Raw genomic sequence first — 23,816 nt, 5'->3', positions numbered from 1 at the left:
GTGAAACTATCTGAGGAACGTATTTCAATCACTACTGAGAGTATTGTTAGGTTATACATGTTAGCGAATGTTTTATGAAGTTGTGGTCCCCACGTGTTTATTACTGCTCAGGAACAAAGATTCTGATATGCTGTTGACTGTTGTTCCTCTAGTACAAAAATCAATTCTTATGCTTCAGAGGAACTGTGAGAGTGGATTCAAATGGATTTGTGCTGAAGTAGATGAGGAGAATAAAGGTGAGCAGCGGGTACAGTAACTTCCTTCTCAAGGTAGTAACACATGGCTTTGTATGGGAACTTGTTAAACAGACTCCAAACAATCTGCAGGTCATCTCTCTGTGCCATTGGCTTTGCCTTTCCTTCTTCAAGAAAAGAGAAATCTAATGCAATAGATTTTAGAGACAGTCTTCAGCATTTTTTACATGGAATCTGTACTTTTGCTTTTTACATTCAGCATGACACCTCGATACTGTTTGATGTGTATTTTCAGGTTATTTGTAAATGATTGCAACTGTATAGACAGTTTCTTATTTTTGAGAAGGAAGTAATAAGTTGGATCAAAAAATGTATACCATATAATTTATCAAAAATGTTTGGAAACACTGACTTTATTAAATGAGCAAAAACTCCAGTGTTTGTTCTCTACTAATCTAAATGAAAGAATGAAGAATATATGACATTTTCCATTTGCAGCTTTTTTAGGCTTCTTCCTCATAATTTTTAATAGAGTTCTATAATTAAAACATACTTGTTCTTACTTTATGAAAAAATATTCATGGTATGTAGATCTTTCTTTCATTTAAATACCTTAATATCAGAAATATGTCCTAAAAATATCTAGTAGCCAAGCTTAAGAGAACCATCACACTCAACATTTTAATCAAGTAATTTTTCCCTTTGGCACAATTTTTGCTTTGCATTCTTCAGGTTCTTTAGTTGTATGAGCCTGTGCCTTGCACACTCCAGGACTGAATAATGGGGCCTTAAATTTGTTGTTGCTAATTGCAACTTGCCAATACTTCTTTTGTAGCCAAAATGGATTTGAAAAAGACCTCATTGTGACTCTAGTTCATAACCTGCAAATTTACCCATCTACAGCAGAAATTTGTTGTGTCTCACTAGGGTAGAGCTGCTTTTTACGAAAGATAGGTAGATAATTTCCTAGGGTCAACATCATTTTAAGTACTCATTTAAGGAAAGAGGTATTAGGAAGTGGTGATGTATTTTTCAGGTTTCCATGAGAAAAATCCAGTAAATAGGCCATAGCTCATACATTTGTGCTCTAGGTAACACAGCTTTTGTTCCTTAGTGAGATGAGGAAGCTGTGAATCTGAAACTAGAGTACTTTGTCCTTTCTACTACAAACAAGACTATAGCAAGCAATTTTTGAATATGAAATCTCAAGTTTGTGTTTCTTTCTTCAGATGAAAAAATGTTTGCTTCTATTTCCAATTAGAAACACACATCCTGCAACAGAAAAAAGAAGATTTTTGTGTTGAGTTTCAGTTCCATCAGAATTCTCAAAAAAACCCAGAGTTTTTCATCCAGGCAGAAGCTGAAGTACGAAAACTTTCAGATTGGCCAGTAACCAGTCAAAGAAGAGGAGCCCAAAATGATTGTAATTCCAGTCCTGAAGAATCAAGGTAAAACCAAATATCCCTATATATAGTTTTTCTAGATTCACATGATAGATGGTATACATACAGATTTTTTTATAAAGATAGGGAAGTTTACTTGCCAACTGAGAATCAGTAAGTCACCTTTTTCACTTTGACTGACCATATCTGCCCTTCTTTCCTTGTGGAATGCAGCATTTCAGCACTGTATTCTCTAGCACTGATAGAAAATACCGTAATGGTAGTGGCTTATGTGACACACTGCAGCTATTTCAATGATTGTGATCTCTCCAAAGAATTGTAGAAATGCATACTGAACAGAATTAGAAAAGATGATCTGAAAGTCTAGTGGTATCTGTGACTTTACACAGCAAGCACAGTATAGCCCAAGTAAAATGAGTGGGTAGGAAGCAGGAATAAAGCAGTGTGAAGTCCAGGTGAAGCCGGAAGAGTAAAGATGAGCTGTAATACCTTGCAGGCAGTCTGTGAAAGGGATCTGAAGAAGGGCAAATATGGTTGAAAAGTGTAAGGCAAGCTGAAGATTTTATTCTGTCCTTAATTTTGGTCATTTATTATTTATTATTAATTTCCATACTGAGTTATGGCCCTCTACTGCAGTCTTAAGACATGTATGCACTCATGCTATATGTGACATAATATATAAAGGTATACCCAGCTGACTGGGGAACTTGCTACCAATTTTGAGTGACTTAAGCATTCTGAAGCCAAAGTCTTAACCGAGAGTGACAGAGTTCCTTTTGAAAATGGGATCAAGGCTGCAGAGCCCTATGATGAAATGCATACTTTTATATATACTTTTGTAATATATGCTTTTAATTCTTCACCTGTCTGGCAGATTCTACACCTGGTTTTGTTATCTTTAGCGTGATCTAGTGGTGATCCATTGGGCCAAAACCAGTCCGTAGTACTTTTCCATGTGGCTTGTTGCCCTTTTTGTGTGTGTTAGGGCCTGAGATATGCTGTTGGGGCAATGCATCCTGCACAAAAAGCCAAATATAATCCCGAGTGCTTAAGTACAGCACAGCACAGAGTCAACCCAAGGTTATTGCTCCTCCCTTCACCAGTGCCACTCACACTGGCAATCAGGCTGGTCTTGAACTATGAGATTAACCTCCCACAATAGTGTGTTGAGCCATCACATCTGCAAATATGTTGCGTCCAGGGTCCTAAAGCTGTAGACCAAAACCTCATTGTCATAGATACTATACGAACTGCACAAAATCTCCCCCAAATAGATCGCATTTAGCATATAAGATGAGAAAATATTTTGATATAGAATGACTCAGAAAAAGTAGAGTCAGTGTTGGTTTGCATTGTAGATGATGGTCTTTGTGTAACACCAATGTGACTTGCAAGTTCTCTTCAAGACATCAGGAATAGAACATTTGGGGGACTGAGAGATGATGATGAGATATACTCGAACTTGTTCATGGGAAGTGTCTCCTGAACATGGAAAATACACAAAAAAAGCTTAAGGTTTGTAGTGTCTAGGCAAGTGTATTCAGAGTTATCTATCACTTGCAGTCCAAAACAATACTAAAGTTTGCTAGATAGAGCAAAGATTAAATAGGTTTTGAAGGATCTTGAAAGTGAAGACAAGCAGTTTAAGCACTGTTCCAACCCATGTGTACACTGTATGAGACTAAAGAACTGCTTTTTTGATGTGATATGCCTTAGGTTGCACCATAGTTTGCCTGCAGAGTACAGATCTTAACCTCCTTCTTAAGACACTGTTGAGAAAATAAATCCAAAGGAAGCAGGTGAAGAAAAGGATAACTGAGTACAAACACTTGTCTGCCTTAGAGAATGACTCTTTGGAGCAACAGATAGCTTTCCTTTTCTTTCCAGGATGTGGACTATACATAATGAAAGTAATGCATACAGTAGAAACAGGAGTTCAGAAGGTGTAGCTTTTCTGTGGCTACTTCTTATGACTCATTGGCTATGAAGCCTATAAACAGAAAATGCTTAAGGGAAACGAATGTTAAAAATATTTGCTAATGCACCTTCTAATCCATTCATCTGCTGATTTTGCTGCCATCTTAGAAGTGAGATCTGAGTTATCTCTGAGATTGATGGACAGCCAAGGGGTTTTTTAAGTGTCTTACCTTGAGATAGAATTTTGTGACAATTGAATCTTGGCTTATTTTTCTCTGTCTATGGCTAAATAAGTTACCTTAAAATTTTGTGAGTGCTATACAGTATGGAATTCCAGTTGCCAGCTATAATGTTTAGAATAACACCATCATTTTACAGATCTCTGCAAGGTGAGCTTCTAGATCTTATCTTCTGGATATTTTCATTTAGCTTCATATGGAATTGTCTGTCCCACTGGAGAATTTGCTTTCTTTTATCCTGAGCATCATTTGGATCACCAAATGGTTCATGACGTTGCTGTTCCATGTTAAGCACAGGTTTTTAGCATTTGCTTCCCTTAAGTATTTTCTGTTTCTAAGCTTCATAGCTGATTTATATTCATCTGTTTTATGTCTTAGCAATGTAGTATATTTATTTACTATTCCAGATTTACAGATTTTTTTTTTTCAGTATTACAGATCTAAGAAGTGGTAGAAGGACATCCCTTTTACTGGCTATTTAATACATTTGCAATGCATAACAATTTTTGATAATTTCTGTGTATTTTGATTTTGGGGGAGTGACAGAGATACTGGTTTTGCATTATTTGTCTTTTCTTTTTTTTCCCTTCTAAACACAGCACCATGGAAAAAAAGGCTAACAGGATGCTCCCTGAATTTATATCCCCCTGGAAGGATGCTGTGGATTTTGGAGGAAAAACAGAAACTGCATTCCTTTTAAAAGAATTGGACACTCTCAGGGCCAAAAATAAAAAGGTACAATTGAGATACTCAGATCACAGTATTTGCTTTTTTATGGTTGTCTTACAAAACATACATTTTAAACTGTTCCTAATTTAGTTTTGTTATTTATTTTAGTGCATCAATCAATAGCTTTCGTGTAATTTTGGATTCTTAGTATCTGCTTAACAACTACTTCTCTGAAATTAAAAAAGTCTTTCATCCTGCCCTTTGACCTTCTTAATCGGTGACATAGACTCTTGCATCATGGATGAAAACCAAGGAGGACGAAAACCAAGGCCAGGATTTCATTAATAGAATCTGGAGCTCATGCTTCTGTATGTGTCATCCAGATAATGAATGTGCCCTGATACCTCCTCTTTGTTGAAGGGAAGAAAATTCTATCCTACTTGCACACTGTGTTGCTTCTAGCATTAGTAGTGGTTGCATGTGTCTAAACAACAGAAAAGACTATAGTCTTTCCATGAAGTGTCATTGAATGTTTAGTGGCAAGCTCAGATATCTGTCCAAGAACAGATTTACTGAATTCCCAGTTAAAAGAAAGGCCTCAACACATGAAAGAATCTCAGTTTCTATCTGGCAATGCACATGAAAAATTACGCATTTACACTAGTGATGTGTGATATCAGTACTCTTGGTAGGAAATAGGCTATTCATGCAGACACCACCTGCACTGTATTTCCATATAATTCTGAATTTCCTTAGCAAGAAGGACCACAGCTGGTGATACCTGAAGAAGAGAATCCCAAGTGAAAACAGTGACGCACACATTGCTGCTTGTCTCACAGAGCAAAATACAGCAGATTATAAAGAAGAGATTTTTAACATTTGTCTTTCAAATAAGTAAATATAATTAACTGAACTTCTGTTGTGTTGCTTAGTGTTTGTATTTTGGAGGTAAGAAACTATTATTTAAAATTTTGTTGTGGTTAAAAAAGCTGATTGACTGTTTCAGCTAGATAAGAATCTTACCATCCATTTGTTCAATTCAGCTTCAAGATGAACTCTCTGAAAAGGACAAGGAGCTGAAGACAATAAAACTGGACTTAGAACTGCAAGAGAGAGCTTCAGAAGCTAAGATTGCAGAAAAGATTGCAGGTACAGTAGGCAAGCGTTTAACAGATGGCTGTATGGCTCATAGAGTACCCACAGTTGCTATATGACGTGGCCTAGTGAATGTTAGCTTTATTTACTAAAGGAGGGAAGATTTGACTTCTTTTTTTTATGTGTGGCTGTTTAGAGTTGCTTAGAAAATAGGTGGCTTTAACATCCTGGTACTGGTATTAGCAGGAGCTTTACCTGTATTCATACTGATTTGGGCATTAAATGCATTGTTAACACCATGTCAATCCAATCACAAAAAGGTTGTTTGTTTTGTTGGAAGGTCCTGAACAAACAAGGGGAAATAATGATTACCAGTGCCTCTACCTTTCAACCAGCAGTTCAAATACCACTTATTGTTTTAGCTCGTTCAGAGCAATACTCCCCCCTCCCCGTGTATGGAGATAGCCGCACGTTCACCTCAACTAGAGACATGCACTTTTCTTGAAAAATCTGTTCTTATGGTACTTAATGACTTTTTGTCTGATGATGGTATGTCTCCAGTGAATGAAGTTTATACAAATACCCAAAATAAAAGGTTTTTAAGTTATTGTTGAACATGAATGCATTCTGATATTTGTTCTTAATTGTTCTTTGGAGCAACATACAAGAATGGAGACAGTTTGTGTTTATGATTTTGGAAATTTCCAAAGTAATGAAGCTGGTTATTTTTATTATTGAAAACTGACTGTGTATACAATGTACCCAGTAGATGAAAAATACTCAGGTTTTTCTCCAAGTTGCTTTTATAAATTTGTCATATTATTTGTTCATAAATATAGTGTAAGCTAGGTAAAATTGTGTGCTCATACACAATCACATACACTTCATAGAATAGTACTAATACCTGTCTCCAAAATATTGGTACTGAAGGGAGGAGTAAGTGTCTTCAGGAAAATGGAGTAGAAATAAACTCTCCAGATGAAAAATACAGAAGGCTGACTTTCCACTTAATGTCAAACTCCTAAGAATACAATATCCTGTATATATTCTAGACGGAAGATAGTTGCTACATTCTCTGTGGTGGAGGAAGGGAAAGGCAAATATAATCTACGTATTAGGAAACAAACTGAAATACAGGCATAATTTTATTCTTATTTCATTTTCATAAGCTGCTTGCTTTATTTTCAGAAGGAAAACAATCAGCACTGCATATCACAGTTATATCCAGTGGCTGAAAGCTAATGTAAACTGTTTGGGTTGAATCCCAAGTTTTGTGTTTGTTCCTGAATATTTGCACAGTGTTTTACTTCTATACATATAATAGATAAATATTCTCTTTGATATAGCTGTTCATTGCTCATTAAAATCTGGAAAGAAATGTATATCAAAAAGTGTGTCAAAAACATGTTTAGTTTCTTTTATGGATACAGTTGAAATATTTGTTAGTAAATTGTTTTTTCCTACATTACTATTTCAACTTTCTAATTATGTCCTAATCATAATATTATCTTCAAGATGGTATGGCATGAATATGAATATAATAAATAACATAATTATTCCATTTTAAAAGGAAGAATAAGCCAAAATGTAAAGAGTGCTACAGTGTGTAATACAGATGACCTTTGAAAAATACCCTTTTTTTTCCTTTTACAAGTTCAGGAAGTATAATATCCTTTAAATGCTGAGAAGGAGGGCAAGAGGATCCTTGCTATTTAAGCTGTTTGCAAAAAGGAAGCATCATTAATATTTCACAGGTTTTTTGCTTCCTGTCTTACCATTCTAAGAACGTTAAGTTAGGATAAATGTTTTGAAATCTAGAATGATGTGAACCAATCTGAATTTGTGGAGGTCTATGTGTCTCACATAAAAGCCTTGAGGGGACTTCCAATGGACAAGCAGACCCTAAAAAAGAAGACTCAGTGTGTTTATGGAAAAACCTTTTTCCCCTGTGTTAAGTCCTTTGAGGAAAGGAGAACAAACACATGCGTTCTGTGATTTCATGTTGCTAGTTAATGTTTAATTACTGTAGTGTATAACACATGGTAGAGTGAAGCTTGTAAATATGGGTGTTTGCATTTTTATTACTACTTGGTACTGACTTTATGATAAGAAAATGACTCCACAAATTATATTGTAAGACATCAGAAAAGTACACCGTAAAAATGTTGTCTACTTTGAGGAATATTCCGATTATATTTTAAAATGCAACACTCTAATTGATGGCTTTTACCTAAATAGGACCTGTGGAAAGAGTGGAAAAGCTGAAGACAAAAGCCATTTTAAAATGAAGCTTCAACAGTCTTCAGAAACAAAAACCCAAAGCTTGTTGCTTTACGAGTTTTACTTTGTTCCAAGGAAAAAGTGAAGTGGAAAAGTGTAAATTTGTTAAATGCTTCATGAAAGAGTAAGAAAAAGTAGAGTTGAGGCAGAAGATACACATGATTGAAGAGAATGTTTTATACTGTGTGCAGTAAATAACTTATTTTCAGAAGGTGTTTATTTTAAAATTTTGCTAACCTGGGAGATGTATTTTAGAACTTCCTTGGGTCCCTATCTCTGTGTCAGGTAATGAGTGAGGAAAATTATGGAATTCATAGTTTTGGTTGCAGGCTTTAAAGCATTAGGCACGATTGTTTCTGGCAGTCATAGTTGCCACACGTTCCTGCTGTTTCTTCATTATTCTTCTGCTGGATTTCCTTTCATTATAAGCCAATGCCAGAAGGTACCATTAGTTGCACCCCCCCCCCATCATGAAGAGGAGAACAGCGGTATAGGTAACACTGGGAAAATCAAGGGAAGAGCACATCATAAAAGAACTGAGACTAGGATAATGAAAGGAAAACGGTGAACGCCACATGTAAACTGGGCATAAAGAATAGACAAATCTTGAAATGCAGGACTGCAGAATGTTCATGTGTTGAACAGAAAAGGGAAGGGGTGCATTCTGCGGGAAGGGAAAGGGAAAAGGAGCACACATCTTCTGAGAACAGACTGGAAGATAAAGGATGGAGGCATTGCAAAGGATTAAGTCTTCAAAAGAACTAAGTCTTCGAAAGAACTAGCAGAGACAGCAGATCTCACCTTTGATGGACATAATAAGTGACTTCATTTTTGCCTAACAGAAGAATAATACAGAGGATATATAGGAACTTTTAGAGGAAAGAGCTGATTGTGTATTAAGTGAGGATTGTAGAGCATAGTGGTAACCTCTTTAGACTGGAAAAAATATCAAAACCCTAGTCTTCTCACAGTAACTCCCACCATTACTGCAAAAAGTTATACCATAGTTGGCATCAGCTCTTGGAATATTTTTGTCCCTATCACAGTGCTATGTATTGGGACTATGAATAATTATGAAGGAAAGTGGAATAAAAAAATATTTCTTTTAAAATCTGTTCTGTAGCAAGGGCTATTCTGTCGAGGAGGAGGGGGGAGGGGTGAATGTGCCAATATCTAATAACAATGTTACCAAAAGTGAATAGTTTTTAAAATTAAAGTCAACTCAACAGGAAGAAGTGGATTGAGTCAAGCCCTTCTAGGTTTCTTAGGTGTTGCACACCACCTTTAATCCCTGAAAACTGTGTTAGCATACTGCAGATGCTCTCTGAAAGACCAGGGTAGTGACAGACAATATAGTGTGGAAAAAAAGGGAAAGCAGTTTTATCTGTTGTATCTGTTACACAGCTTTCAGTCTTTTGGAAGCTTTGGCAGTATACCTACAAGGAAGACTCTTTTTTTCATGGCTGTTCTTACAAAAGTGTTGAAAATTAACATTTGTGATATTTTGGAATTCTTGAATATGGTGTGGAAATGTTCATGAACATTATTTGAAGTTTCCTAAATTAACTTGAAAAATAATTACTGAATGTATGTGCAGTAGTTTTAATAGCAAAAATGAAGACAAATATCCAAGTGGCTGTTAGCTTAGAGTTAGTTTGATTTAATATCCCATAAAGTAAGAGGAAATAAGTAATCTTGCCAGTAATAAACTTTGGGTGGCAATAACTTTCGGCACAGAAGAGAAGTATTTTCCATTTCTTCAAAGCTCACTTTAAAGTGCCTTTTTAGATGTTATTTTTCTTTCTTGCATGTCATCCATTAAAGATTAGCTGTGGAAGGTTGGAGCATGGAGAGATTATGAATGACAGAACAACTCCTGCAGAATAATAATCAGTTTTTGGTATTTAATGCTGTTTGACTTTTGCAGACACATTTCTTATTAACCTTTGGTACAAACAGAAATCCAGGTTCCTGATATCTCATGGAGAAGATGAATTCAAGATCCTCTTCCAATTAAACTGAAATAAGGCCAATATTGGGCTTTAGCCAAAAGAACTCAATAGTTCCCAACCCTTGTGTTTATAAACCTAAATATGAAAGATATTTTACTGTTTAAGTAGGTAATGCATATACTTCTCTAACTCAGTTTTCTGTGCATAATTCATTTGTATATATAGCCTATATAGTTCTTAGGGGTTTTATCCTATTAATGCTTCACTATGCAAAACTAGTTCCTGAATATATTTTCAAAATATTTGCTTGTAGATAACAGAATTTTGAAAATAACTGTAGGATTTGAATCCTCTGTATGGAAAGGTAGACAGGCCATCTAAAGGATGAGAAAAAAAATTTTAAAACCCCAAAACAACAAGGCGGGGGGTATTGTGACTGAGAAAATTTTGGCTTAATTTTTAACAGTTTAATTTGAAATACTATAATTTTACCTTCAGATTGTCAAAATTGTTGATTGTAAAAATCTTGCATGCAGCTCAGTGAGGTACAGTATTCAAAGTGCTGGCCTAGGTTAAAAAGTAAATTACTAAGCTATTTATGGGTGGAGCTTGTATGTAAAAAACAAGCCAGTATCTTGTGCATATTTTTGTGATTAGTCTGGCCCTTCTCTCTTCCCCTCGATGGTGCTAGATGAACATAAAGAACTTGGTTTTTTCAGGAATAAAAAGGTCTGCAAATAAACTACTTCTCAGGGTATTACAAAAACTTTTCTTTAATCTGTCAAATTATAACTTGCAAACTTTAATGCAGCATTTATGGGTTTTTTTCCCTAAAGTAAATATTCAGGTATCAACAATTATTCAGTGAAAAAAAAAGTTTAACAGCGTTATGGTTTGAATTTTGAAGTCAGCTGTGTTTAGTGTATTAGAAGCAGGGGCTTAAGTATTGTACAGGGATTGGCTTTCACAAGAACTGCCTTGCGGTCTGTGTGTAATGCTCTCTCCTATTCTTTCCCACTTTATTTTTTTTTTTAATTGAATTGGAATCTGAGTACACAAAGAAAACCCTATGCAGAGCTGCCACGAAGCAACTTTAGCCTTTTATTAAGAACGCTCTGTTTATAGCATTGGAAATTTAGGAGCTGATGAATGCTATGCACTAAATACATACAACAAACACAAAGCAATAAAGAAGTCACTGTATTCTATCAGTGTTTGTTCAGATTGCTGTATCTATAAAGTCACATTTAGGTGTAAATGACTTGTAGTCTATAATTGCTGGTATAGACTAGTGAAAATTCTTATCTAGTTTTCCTGTGATCTTCTTATCACTATTTTGCTTTTACTTTTCAGTTATAAGTCATAACTGAAAATAAGTGAATGGTAGCTTTCAGAAAAAGATCTAGGAACTTAAATGGTATGTTTCGTAATAGAATGTTTCAGCACTATTTCTAAGTTGACAGTCAGCCCTTGGAGCTTGTGGTAGTTTGCCATTAACCTGAATGAGAACTGTGTAAGGGCCTTAGGCTTTGAACATTTCTAGGGATTATCTGCATTTTGTAACATGTATGTGCAGAAATGCACATAAATTCTTTCATAGAAGTGCAATAAATCTGAATGGGTTTATTTTGTTTGTGTATTTGACTATGATAAGATTGACTTCTTATTTAAGAATCACAAACACAGCCATTAAATCTAGCAGAAAGAGGTCCCAGAGGATTTTGATTTCTAAAATGACTGGATAACAAATACATACATGTTTGTATTTCTGTAAGGAATACAAGCATATATCCATATGGTTAAATGAAATTTCATAACATCAGTCTATCTGGAAATGGCAAGGATAGTTTCCAAGTCCTTCTGTGATTAGACAGACAGAGACACAGCAAAGATGGGCAAGAATGGGAAAACTGATTAAAAAGAAAAGGCAGGTAATCATTGAACCTCTTTTCCCAGTATACTTCCCTAATGCCTCACATTCGTGTAGCTGCTACTCAGAAATCCAAAGTGAAAACACAACAAAAATCCCCAAAAAGCTTTGATTAAGCCTCTGTGTAGGATAAATTTCAGCTGAGTATTTTCATGGAAGTAACCAAGTAAGATAAACAAGAAGTTCATTACAGGAATCTTGAATTCTAAGTGGGACTCAGCCAAGCAAGTTCTTTCATGTTTCTGCTTTCCTTTGGAATAATATACATCTCCAAAAGGTAGAAAATACTCTTTGCCTCATTTTCCTCCTGAGTTGAACATTCATTCCTACATTAGAGCTCTATAACTGTGTGAAACAGAAGTCGAATCATGCATCAAAGGTTTTTTTGAGTCATTAATTATTATTCTTTCAGTCAATTCTTAAATATTTAAGATGCTAAGAGGCTTTTTTGTAAAAACATACAATCACATTTGTATTTCTTGTTGCTCAAATGGTGCAAGTAACTAGTAAAATTACTTTGAATGTACCAGAATCAATGCCAAAGAAAATCCCAAGTCACTTACTGTTCAGCAACCACTGATGTTGAATACTAAATCTTAAACTGCAAAACCCTAACCTTCTGCAACAATACATTGTTATTAACAGAAAAACTTTCTCACCATGTCTTTTTCTGGGAAGTAACTGATCACTATAACTAGTGCTTGTTACAAAAACTATTAGCAAAATTTTAATCGTACTATTTCTTTGATCACTTTTTTTCGTGTAGTCCAAAGCCAAAAGCAGTATTTCATCACCTCAACACCTTGAAAAGTCCAAAATATTGTTGTCATTTCTGTAAAACTGACTTATCTTGAAAGCCAATTGTTACAGTGTTATAAATGTCATAATATTTACTGTATCTTCTGTGGTAGAGCTGTGGGTGGTGATCTCTTTTACTTATAAGATCTGTCCTATATTTGGATTTTACATTTTTTAAGGAGTAATGTGAAGTGATTTCTGCTGCCATAGGTGTTTCAAATCCTAACAATTTCTTCTTTCTTGCCTCTGCTATTCAGGTTTTTTTATTTACACAGAAGACTGCTAGGAAATCAGCAAACAGACTTTTTTTCCTGGGAACCGTGCTACCTTCCCTTCCCCCACAATTGTGGTGTTTGGAAAATCATGAACCACTGTTTAAACTAGACTGATTTCCAACACACCTTCTCACTACTGCTGTATTTTAAAGGTAGTTTAAGAAGTGTAGAAGATAGGTTTGCTGAAAGAATCAGGTTCAACTAAGAAAATATGTACACTGCTCTGACTCTGTAAACTCATACTCTGTATGGTTCATCTTCTTCATATTTACTTTTGCCCATATTAGAAAACAATTAGCTTACTAAACAAATTTGAGTATTTGGGAAGAAAAAACCTACTTTGAGTCTCTCTCATTTGACTAAGAATTACATGATATTTGATAAGCTTGTTTAAAATGGACATATCCAAATATTATTGTAAACACCCATTGATTTGTTTTACCTGCAATATAAGTATTTTACTTAGTTGGCTTACATAGTAGCTAATAATATTTGTTAATGTAATTTAACTGCTGTGAACCTTTACTGAACAAATATTGAAATTTATACAAGTCAAAGAAAGAGAATCTCTAATGACTTTTGTAAAAGCTTCCATTTAATAGTTAAGGAGAAAAGTTTATATGACATACCAGATGCAATTAACAGTAGATTTTACATTTAATAAAAAGAAAGAAGCATATGTATTTGCTTTATTCATTCCATCATAATTTGCATTAGAGCTGTGGGTGTTTAATGAGCAAATTCCAGCTAAAATGCTATATTGATTTTCTAAGTGAACTTTGTAATAGCTAGCTATCTTACAAAAGCTCTTCTGTTTACAATTGTTTTCTTTACTAAAAACTAAAAATGTTTTAGAATTGATGAGTTTAGTATAATGATTCTTTTAAAATAGCTCTTTTAGAGTATGCAGGGGGTTTAGTTATGAGGAGAAAGATGTTATTAAATTTTTCTAAAGCAAATTAAATTTATGCAACTAAATAGTAATGTCATATTTGTGTATATTACAATGTTTGCAAACACTGGAAAATAATCCTTTTTTCTTAATTTAGCGGTAGGGGATTTAAATGTTTTAACTCTTCAATGTCATTGTATGTATATGGATTAGTAAATAACACAATCCATTTTACCTTAATACTTGACTATTCATACTTCATTTTTGTGCGTCATTTTCTTGCTTGAAACATGAGTTCTATGAGAATTTGTATTTCTTGTTGGTCAGGCCTCAAGATAAACAGGATAGGGTTGGTTGCTGTGCCATTGGAAGGTCTCCAAGAAAAACCTCATGGTATCGACCAGAGCAGTTGGTGACTAAGTAGCTGGATCACTTTTTTCACTGAATCAGGCACCAGGTTGGTGTGCCAGCATGGGGCTGGTGTTTTGCTGGGTATGCCATGTATTGAACAGGACTTAGCAGCCTGACTTGGTACTCTCAGTTAACTTTTGCCTGGCATTTTTAAGAAGCATAGGAATGATAATCTGCATACTCTACTCTTTTTAATAAGGAGGATTTTTATGTCACTCTTTCTCGTAGACTTTTCATTGGACAGCTTATACTTCACATATTTCCGAAATATGACAGCAAATGTTTTGGTTTTCTGCTGCATTGCAGCCCAAAGGCATGTATATTTCAGTGGCTTATTTGAGGAATCTTGTGATCCTTATGGTCCTGAACTTTTACTTGTGACTGATCTATAGGTCAATCTGAATGGCCAATGTTATTGTTAACAACATCATACTTCCGACTACCTGCAATTGTTTAACTGTTATAATATTCCATATAGTATTGAAAAAGGATCTGGTCAAAGATTAAATAGAGTCAGAAATGTATAGGCACTGGATAACAGAAATGTCTGAATTCAGCAGAAGCTTTGGCTGGTAAAGGGATCAGGTGAGTTAGCCTTCTGTAGACCATTAAAATGAGTTAGGTGAAGACTTTAAGGTTTTTTTTAAATGAGTAATTTCTTGTGGGCAGTGTCAGTGTTGCTACATGGTATTAAAACACCAGGTAGCTAAGTATCTTTCTTGTTTTCCTTTTTTTTTTCTCTTTCAACATAGGTTATCACACAGGCAATTTACAGTATTTTATACGCTTTCCCTAGTCAGCTTTAATATTAAAAAAATTAACTTGCAGTATTACTTTTAAGAAATAGAAGCAAAAGCAAAACACTTGTAGTAGATATGAAACTACTGGGTTTTTTTATTGTAGTTAGTGAACCTGGTCATTGGGATATTTACTCCAATGGCTTAATTTAATGGAAGAATAAGAAAACAACAAGAAAGAAATGCTCAATTTAAGTCACTTTTCCACAGCTAATAGTTAAAAGGCAGCATTTTGTAATGGACCTTGTGTGGGGGAAGGGTTCACTGTTCAAGGCAATTAGCCTCTGGACTGCGATCAAGGATGGTAAGATTTGAGATAAGCAGGATATTTAAGTAACTTTAAAAGATCTCTTTTTCTGAATATGTTCATACTGTTGTATGTACATTACTTTCTTTAAGGACAAATAAACAATAATCTGCTTTAAAAAAACCCTGTATAGTTATTATTACCATTGCTTACAGTTAGACAGAAAGAGAATTAGATATGCCAAAACATTGTGCCTCTGTGTTGTGATCTTTTGTAGCTGTCATCAAAATTGTGGTTTTCTCTGCTGATGTGGGGATATTGTCTGACAGAAGAAAGGATGCACACAAAGACACCAGAAAGAAGTTAACTAATCCCAGAAGTTAATTAACCCCAGAATAGTAATAAGTGCCAAATCTTCAGTTATTTTAGACAGCTTTCTGTTCATTCCAGCATTTGTTTTCATTATGAAAACTGCATATAGTTTCCACTTGCAGCTTTATGGAAAGCATTCTCTGTCCAGTGTCCCTGGCATGGTGCCAGATTACCTGATGTAATTTGCTGGAAAAGCTATAGTAAACAAATATGTTAAGGTACAGATATATAATAATTACCATACAGAATTAAATTGCTTGTGTGTTCCAGATCCAACCAGAACAAAGCAGTTGCACTGTAGTTTACCCAGGCAGTCACTGCTGAAGCACTACTTTCCGTGCCATCACAGATCTCAGCAAACCAGGGGAAAGTCTGGTGAGCTGAAGCGCACAGCCCACCTCATACAACTTGTTCTTGCTGAGCCACCTGCCTTTGCAAATATTGGACTCATTTTCTGCAAGTGCTGCAAACTTATTTCTGACCACCAATCTGTGTGCATGCAGTTTTGCAGCTGCTTTACTCATGCCTTAGTTTTTCCATTCCATGTCAAGCAAAGCTTTCTTGTTGTGAACAGGGGAAATAGATCTTCAAGACAAAAATACAGTCTACTTATGGAACAAGTATATACTCAAATAGAAGAAAATCAAATCCAGCCTGATAACTAGGCTTGTAGCTCCTCTGCAGATTTTTGTGAGAGAAGGGACTGCACTTCCAGAAGTAACATTTACTCTTTCCCTGTCTTCGTTTATCCAGTCTGCTGTTATCCTGCAGCCTTCTTCTAGACCTGCAAAAAATGCTTCCCTGCTCCTCAGTAACACTCTTCTCCCCAGCTTGGGGACAAGAGAATAGCTTTCCTACCTTGAACCTCTTCCTAATTCATCTCTATAGACTCTTTTTTTGTTCATCTTATCACGTTTCGTAAATCCCTGGTTATCTGAACTGCTTCTGAACTGTACAGAAATGTAACACACTGTATTTTGGTTGGTTGAGGAGTTTTGAGGTTTTTTCAGTACTGAAAAAATGTATTTTATGCCAGCAATATAGCTGCTACCAAAATGTACTACTGTGTTTCTATTGTCCCATAAAGTGTTTTATGTTATATCACACTATGAAGTTTTTGTTCAATAATGTACAAAGGTGAAGTAAACGTAAACTAAGCTATAAAGGCAACAAAGTTGACGTCAATTGATCTAAGAATGGAGGGATAAAAGCTCCAGGCTAAAGTGAACAGGGAGGAAGCCTTTCTTTGAGATCTTAATGACTTAAGCAGTGGTTCAGAGAGGAGCAGAGAGTTCTGAAGGGGGTAAGGAAGCGCAGCAGCAATGGCTTAATACAGATGGTTCTTGAGAAATAAATGCCGAAATTTGAATGAGACTGTAGTATGGTTTTTGGAGACTGGCTAAACACCAGGTTGGCAGACTAGAAGGGGAGCATGGAGAACTCTGGGACCTACAGAGTTCAGCTGAGTGTTTTGCAGGTGCCTGTGACAATCAGAGAGGATATAGTCCTCTGTCTTGGAGAGACAGCGGTCTTACTGTGGCATCCTGAAAGTCCCTAGACATCTCAACTGAAAGGTTTTATGATGACTGTAAGGAGAGATTTGTACTATTGCAGAGGGAAATGATGAAAGTATGAATAAAGATTTTAGTGGAGGCAGGGGCGAGGTAAGGATTTTGGCGGTGTGCCAGAGATGGTGTTAGACATATTGACAGGGGAGAGGCAGGAAGAAAACGTAAGCTCGGGATGAGGAATGGCTTGAAGGTGTTAGTTTGCTCCCAAGGATAGACAGTAAATCTTAGTTTATTGGCACCTAATGCTCCAAGGTCCGTGTATGCTGTAACAGATAATATAACACTATATTACACAATAAAGTAAAGGCTTGGCAGAGAAGGAGAGATGCCAGCTGTGCCACTCTTGTGATAGCAGAGGCAGACTATGAAAATATTAGAATTTTTAATATTTAATATCAGTGTGCCGCCCTGATAGGAAGCAGTGTGATGGTAGTTGTTTTAGTGGATCATTACTTTTAACTCTGTGTTCTAGAAGAAATATACAAGCATCTCATATGATTCTGAGCTTAAAGAATTACTTTTCCATTAAGCGAGTATTCAAAATGCAAAGCAAATTCACTTCCTTGCCCTGTTTGATTATACCTGGAGTGAATTTGAAAACATGTAGCTTTATTTCATTCCCTTAAAGTATTAATTTTAGCAATCAACAGCAATTTACTGTTGTGTCTGACGAGTAATGTAGACCTTACCTGAAGTAAAACGAGGCCGGCAGAGAAATGTTGATTTTAGGAAATACTAGCAAAGGCCCATATAAGTGCATCTAATAATGTCTTTCCTTGTCAAACTGGTTTGTTAAACACACTGGTTACTTTTGCAGCTCTGGTGGAAGAAGTTTATTCTGCTCAACGGGAACGTGATGAGGCTGTCATGGCAAGGCTTAGGTTAGCCAATGAAGAGAGAGATGAAGCATTTCTACGAGTCCAGCGTTTAGAAGAGTCTCTCAAAGAGTAAGTATACATTTCCTGCCCTGTGCAAAAAGGTTGTTGGGTCATTCTGTAACTATCGTAAACTGCTCAACACTGGTTATGTAGGAAAGCTTAGCACAAACTTCTCTATGATGAAATACTAACCTAATGTTAGTCTAACTGTGCTATTGATTAATTTGTTAGCCATCTTATAAGACCATATGTTTTTCTGGAGACTCACAACAAGGTGAATCATTTTGATCACAACAATTAAAAATATAATCAAAAGCTTTGGTATTGATTTATTCAGGGATGAATAAGATGAATGTGACATTTTACAGGGATCTTTTGACACGGAGTACAAGAGTGTCAGTCAGAAATTGCAATGTATAGGAAATCAATCAAGCCTTTAAGCCCGCTAGACATTTCCTTCAGCAAAAATTTTACTAATGATGTGGGTGATGTAGTCAAAATATATGTTTTTTTCTTATCTTTAGCATAGGAGCAGTCTGTAAGGCAATAAGGATATAATTAATACTTCATAGAGTTTAATTTATGCCATGTTAACAAAACAGAAATAGAGAGTCTCATATTAAACTAAACTGTTAAGGTGGGAGAGGAAGATCAAGAACAGTTTCTTTTCTCACTTCAGGATATAAGCAGCTTTGAAGGTACAGTTTACCTATCCTTCTCTCTCCAAGTTGTGATCATCTTGGTTATTGTGTGTGATAGTCCCCCAAAGAGTAGTCTCCCAAAGTCTAGAGTAGCTAAGGAATTTCTCCTACTGTTTTGCCAAGAGAAATACAAAGCAAACAGAAGTTTTTCATGGTAGGAGACTGAATAGTCATTAGTTAACTAAATGGCAGGCAATTATGTTTTAAATAACTGATTCTACTAAGAACACTCTTTCCTCTCTATGACAGAAAACCAGTCTTTTTCTTTTGAATATTTTTGTAGGTAAGGCCAGAGAATGCTATCTAAATAAATTATAATAATCTGCACATTGTAGCTGTGAGCTTTACTCTAATCTTTCCAATTACTTCTGTCACTCTTCTAATTCTGTACGTTCCAAGAGTTAAGAAAGCAGGAAAGTTATATATGGCCGCAAACATCAAATGACACTGTGCATAAGCTGTTAGCATAAACTGAAGATCTTTGGAGTTAAAGTGCTCAAGTCCTGCAGCAAATTAATTATTCTGGTTTGCAGACCTAGTCAATGACTTTTGGGTTTCTGGAATAAATAACAGGTTATTAAATGTGTGAGAGACATATTGGTTTTTAAGCAGTGGAATCCATAGACACATGTAGCGGGTCTTGCTAAACATGAATCCCTCAGAACACCATCGCTTGTTTCCCCTTCACCCCCTTTTGTGTGCTTCACTCATGTACTGGAAGACCAACTCTATTCTAAGCAGAAGGATGAAAAAAGAGAAGAAATTCCATTTCTGGGAGAATGTGTGCATTACCTTCCCCAAAAGAATGTAATTGCAGAAGGCACTGGATACACTGATAATGACAAAAATGGTACTTGCTCCAAATAGAGGGTCAGTAACTCCCTTGGTTGATAGCTTGGGGCCAAGCTATTATAACTTATTTCTATCTTTTAGAGAGTAGCAGTTATTGTTGCTGTCATCCACTTGAGTGCTCTTTCTGATGCTTTATAAAGAGGCATGATACCTTGATGCCATTCACAGTCTTAGAATTTCTATAGGAGATTTCCCTATGGAGAAAACCAACCCAACATGTGTAAAAATTGCCATGGGCTAGCCAGCTACGCTTGGTTCAATACCTGATATGTGTTCATCTTTGCCTAAACCGGTGATCCATTGTCTGTAGCTGGTATCTCTTCCTGTATGTGCTGCAAAGGTGCAGGTCAGGCTTCTGTGTGATATTTGGTGTCATGACAGCCAACATCAGGACACAGGACTGAGACCAAAACCAATTTAATTCAGAAGAATTGTCCTTGCCAAGGCTCCATATGTACTGTAAGATCGTAGGTCCAGTATTTTCCAGGGTCTCCCATTCTGCATTACAGAGACTGACTGTGGCAATGGCAGCTTGTTTGGAAGAGTCACACTCAGGTCTTGCACATCATCAGTGGGTGCTGTGCTGTGGGACCTGTCACTGAGGGCATCCTGGACATGAACAAAATCCTTAGGCAGATCCCAAGCAGGCTTATGCCTCCCATAGGTTACAAAGATGTTGCTGAAGGCTTCTGAAAAATGTTACATGCTTTTATTTTCATTGTTAGTTTTAATGTCAGTCATCAGAGCAGTAAAAGAAAAATCATAATTGACAAAGCCACAAATGTAAAGTGCCCAAAAGCATTGTTTGTTTCCACTGTTCATTAAAATTTGTTTGTCATCCATGCAGCAAGTACTTACTGGTAATGAATTACTGGGCATTAACTGCCATATGTAATCCTCTGTAAAGGGATTCTTTATGTTAAAGTAGTCATCATGTTCACTACATCAAATGTCTTAATATCTACCTCTTTCCTTACCTTGGAGTCATAGAATAGAATCATAGAATTGTTTATGTTTGAAAAGACCTTTAAGATTATGAAGTGCAACTGTGTCGGGGGTTAAGATTGCGGGGTGACAATAAAACCCTGGCAGATGTATTGTTAACCCCCTCTGCCCCCCCCACTTCCCCCTTTTTCCCCTCCTTCTCCCCCCTTCCACTCAGGACAGGCAATCGGGAGGGAAAGAAGGACAGAGAGAAGAGAGTTGGAAAAATTAACAATGTTTTACTAGTGCTACTAATAAGAATAGAGAAAATAATACAAAATATACAAAACCAATCTTGAAAGTCTCAGCAACTGCAGAGCCGGCACCCATAGTCCTGGATTAGACTCTGCAGCCAAGCGGAGCTGGATTCAGCCTGTCACTAGGCCTCAGTTCGCAGGGACGACTAGCAAGGTCCTCTCCTAATGTCGGCCATAGGGAAAAGGAAAAGAGACGAGATCCTCATGATCTCCCACTTTTATATGAAGTATTCACATGAATGGGATGTTATACATAGTTGGTCAGTTTCTTGGTCACTTGTTTCTCGTCGCCCCTCTCGCGAGATGTCCATCCGTGCTTATCAATAAGTTTGCATTCCATTGCTAGGTTTACCAAAACATGTGTCTGGTTCTCCAGGAAAATGCAGTTAATATGAAGGCTTTAGCTGACAGGCAAAATTCACTGAAAGAGAAACTTGTTTTTAACAAAACCAGGACAAACTGTTACCTAACACCTTGCTACTCATTCAACCAAACTGCAAGTTTGATAGGAATTTCTTAAGCCATATCAGACAACATAAGAAACTTCAAAGATATCTTGCTCCACTCCACCAATTTATATTCAGTATTACATCAGCCTACAATGATTTGCATCCATTAGTGCAACCTGACCAGGGTCAAGCTAACCATAGCTCTTCCCTGATCCATAGCAGTCATCTATGTGGCAGCACCTTCTGGACAATGTGATATTTTTTCCAGAAAGTGTAATGGTATGGTACAGGGAAACATTTAATGTTGTGATTATTGGCTGGGGAAGGGGGAGGTGTTTTTCTTTTTCAAGAAAGTTCTTTATTATTTTTGAAATCTTTGGGCATTACAGAACCAAGAAGGCAGGTTGCCTCCATCAGGCTCAGCTGCTTTTCTTCTGGTCCACTTATTCTGAGCTTACAGGATGTTTATTCATGCAACTGCACGCCTTGCAAACACCTGGAACACCAGCCTGGCTCCAGCACTCAGGCTCTTCAGAACATGGGGCATCTTTACTGACTGTGATAACATCTCAGCTGAGGTGCAAACATGCATTTCTATATCTGGATGCCTGTCATTTTGCAATGGGAAGAACAAGCCAGGACTGTGACTGAGAAGAGTCAAATTGAGGTGCTGCTTTCTCAGAAGCAGAGTCAACCCCATGAGGAAATGACTTTTCTCAGCTTCTTTATTATAAGTAGTTTATTACTGTGGGTGAATTAAAATTTTTTTGGAGTTCACCTTACCACTCCACTAATCCTTTGAAAGGAGCAGAGATGATGAGATGAGCCATGAGGGACTTGATTTATTTTATTTAATTTTTTAGTTTCTTCTGGAAACTTGGAACTTTCCAACTGCCACACTTAATATTTTCTTCCTGATCCTGGTTGTTCAAAAGGTCAATTTCTCTGTCTCAGGTGTGAAGCATGTAAAGGTTTTTTGTTTTGGTTTGGTTTGTTTTTTTTTAAGAATATTGGCTACTTGTGCCACAGTCATTGAGTTTTAGAGCACAGGTCATTCCTTCCATCTGCTTTGGACTTATTCCAATCACAGATCTTTACAAGAGGGCAATACTGAACATCCTGCCAACCTTTTTCAAATGCCTTAATGCTTTCTTTAAATTGGCAGCTGGAGAAATTCTGTTGCCATTATTTAACTTTAACAACCAAAATACTTTCAGTCCTACTGGCCCTAGGTATTACGTTAACAGAATGTGTATAGAAATATGGGGACAAGGAATCCTTGGTTACTGCTGTTTAAAATCATGAGAGATCTACGGTCACTTATTGCCTGTGCACAGCACAGGGAAAGGCAGCATGGAAAATGCACAGCTTTGGATGCTGCTTTTTAAAAAATACTGTCACCTAAGGAGGTGTATGTACACCTACAGGCAGATCCCTTGTGGCAGGAGTATACTGAAGGGCTACACTTCTAGTGGAAGTTCCTGTTCTTTTTCCCAGCCCCATTTCTCCCTAAGGTTTCTTGCTTACCCAGCCTGTTGGTCGGCTGGATGATTTTGTTGACCCACACTTTTAGCAGGGTAGAAGTCCTCTGGAGAAGCCGGGGTCAGTCCTGCTAATTTACTTTGACAAATACCGTTCCTTTCATTGTGAATACAAACTAGCTGGAGATCCATTTTTAAGTCCCACATGAAGTGACACTTAGAGCAATGTAAAAATCTAAAACAGGAACTCTACAAGGACTCAAGGAGCCAGTTCTGAGAATTTGGACTTATAGTATATTTGTTATTTTATGGTTTGTGTTACTTTATGAATACAAGTCAAACCTAGCAAAAGTTAGCTGTTACTTTGTTTTGTTTAGTTCTGGTGCTGCCTATATATGTTGGAGTATTTACTACTTGTGAATTCCAGATATACCAGCTGTTGTACACTGGTAGTACATTCTGAATAATTTCTTTTTTATTTAAAGAATTTCTGTACTGGTTAATTTACTATACCTTATGTACTGTTACCTGGTAAAACTAGTGCTTTAATGTAGAAGGTGCTAGTGTGCTGTCAAGTGCTCTGTGATGTTTGCTAGCTAAAATCTTGACTTCAGAGCAGCACCTGTCACAGCACTGTTGAAAAAGTGTGTGTTGCTTTTTAGTAGATGTTTAATGGTACTATGTCTTTTAAAATATCTAGTGACAGACCTACCTTTAGCCAAAGACACCACTGAGTAATGGAGTGGTAAGGTAACTTTAATATGCTTGTTTATCCAGAAATGAGGTCTCTTCCATTTTAAAATACACATAAGTGTTTTAAATAATACGCTGTCCATATCACTAACCTTAGGTAAAATAAAATGCATACTATACCATTTAGTAGATTTTTGTGCTATCACTCACTGCTCTTGCACAGCCCCTGTTCAATGCTGTATGACTAAATTCGTTGTATCATCTTTGTATTTGACAGGTCAATATATGTTCTGTTGAAATAGAAAGGGAGGAGTGTTGTTACAGAATTAAATAATGGCCTTGCAGAGAATTGGCTTAGCTTGCTATTTTATGCAAGATACAAAAACAAAATATTTTTAAGGAAACTTCAACTAGTATTTTTTTTTCCTCATTTTGGAAGAGAGAGGTGGAAAAGAATGACTTTAAAATGAAAACCAAAA

At 36.4% G+C, this 23,816-nt stretch overlaps 1 protein-coding gene across 1 annotated transcript in view; it reads left to right on the top strand.

Annotated features, from left to right (window-relative positions):
• The window catches only part of MIPOL1 (mirror-image polydactyly 1), a gene marked incomplete at its 3' end in the record, with an annotated part of 161,122 nt that overhangs the window by 17,506 nt on the left and 119,800 nt on the right, over positions 1-23,816 (top strand). Inside the window, exons 5-8 of the mRNA XM_080344816.1 lie at positions 1,456-1,642; positions 4,353-4,488; positions 5,466-5,571; positions 17,860-17,989. Of these exons, the coding sequence (XP_080200942.1) occupies positions 1,456-1,642; positions 4,353-4,488; positions 5,466-5,571; positions 17,860-17,989 (559 nt within the window). The remainder of the gene's footprint in view (positions 1-1,455; positions 1,643-4,352; positions 4,489-5,465; positions 5,572-17,859; positions 17,990-23,816) is intronic.

This window comes from Nesoenas mayeri (genome assembly GCF_963082525.1).
Source record: "Nesoenas mayeri genome assembly, chromosome: 5".
NCBI lineage: Eukaryota > Metazoa > Chordata > Aves > Columbiformes > Columbidae > Nesoenas > Nesoenas mayeri.
The sequence above is the reverse complement of the archived record's forward strand: the minus strand, read 5'-3'. Positions and strand labels throughout refer to the sequence as shown.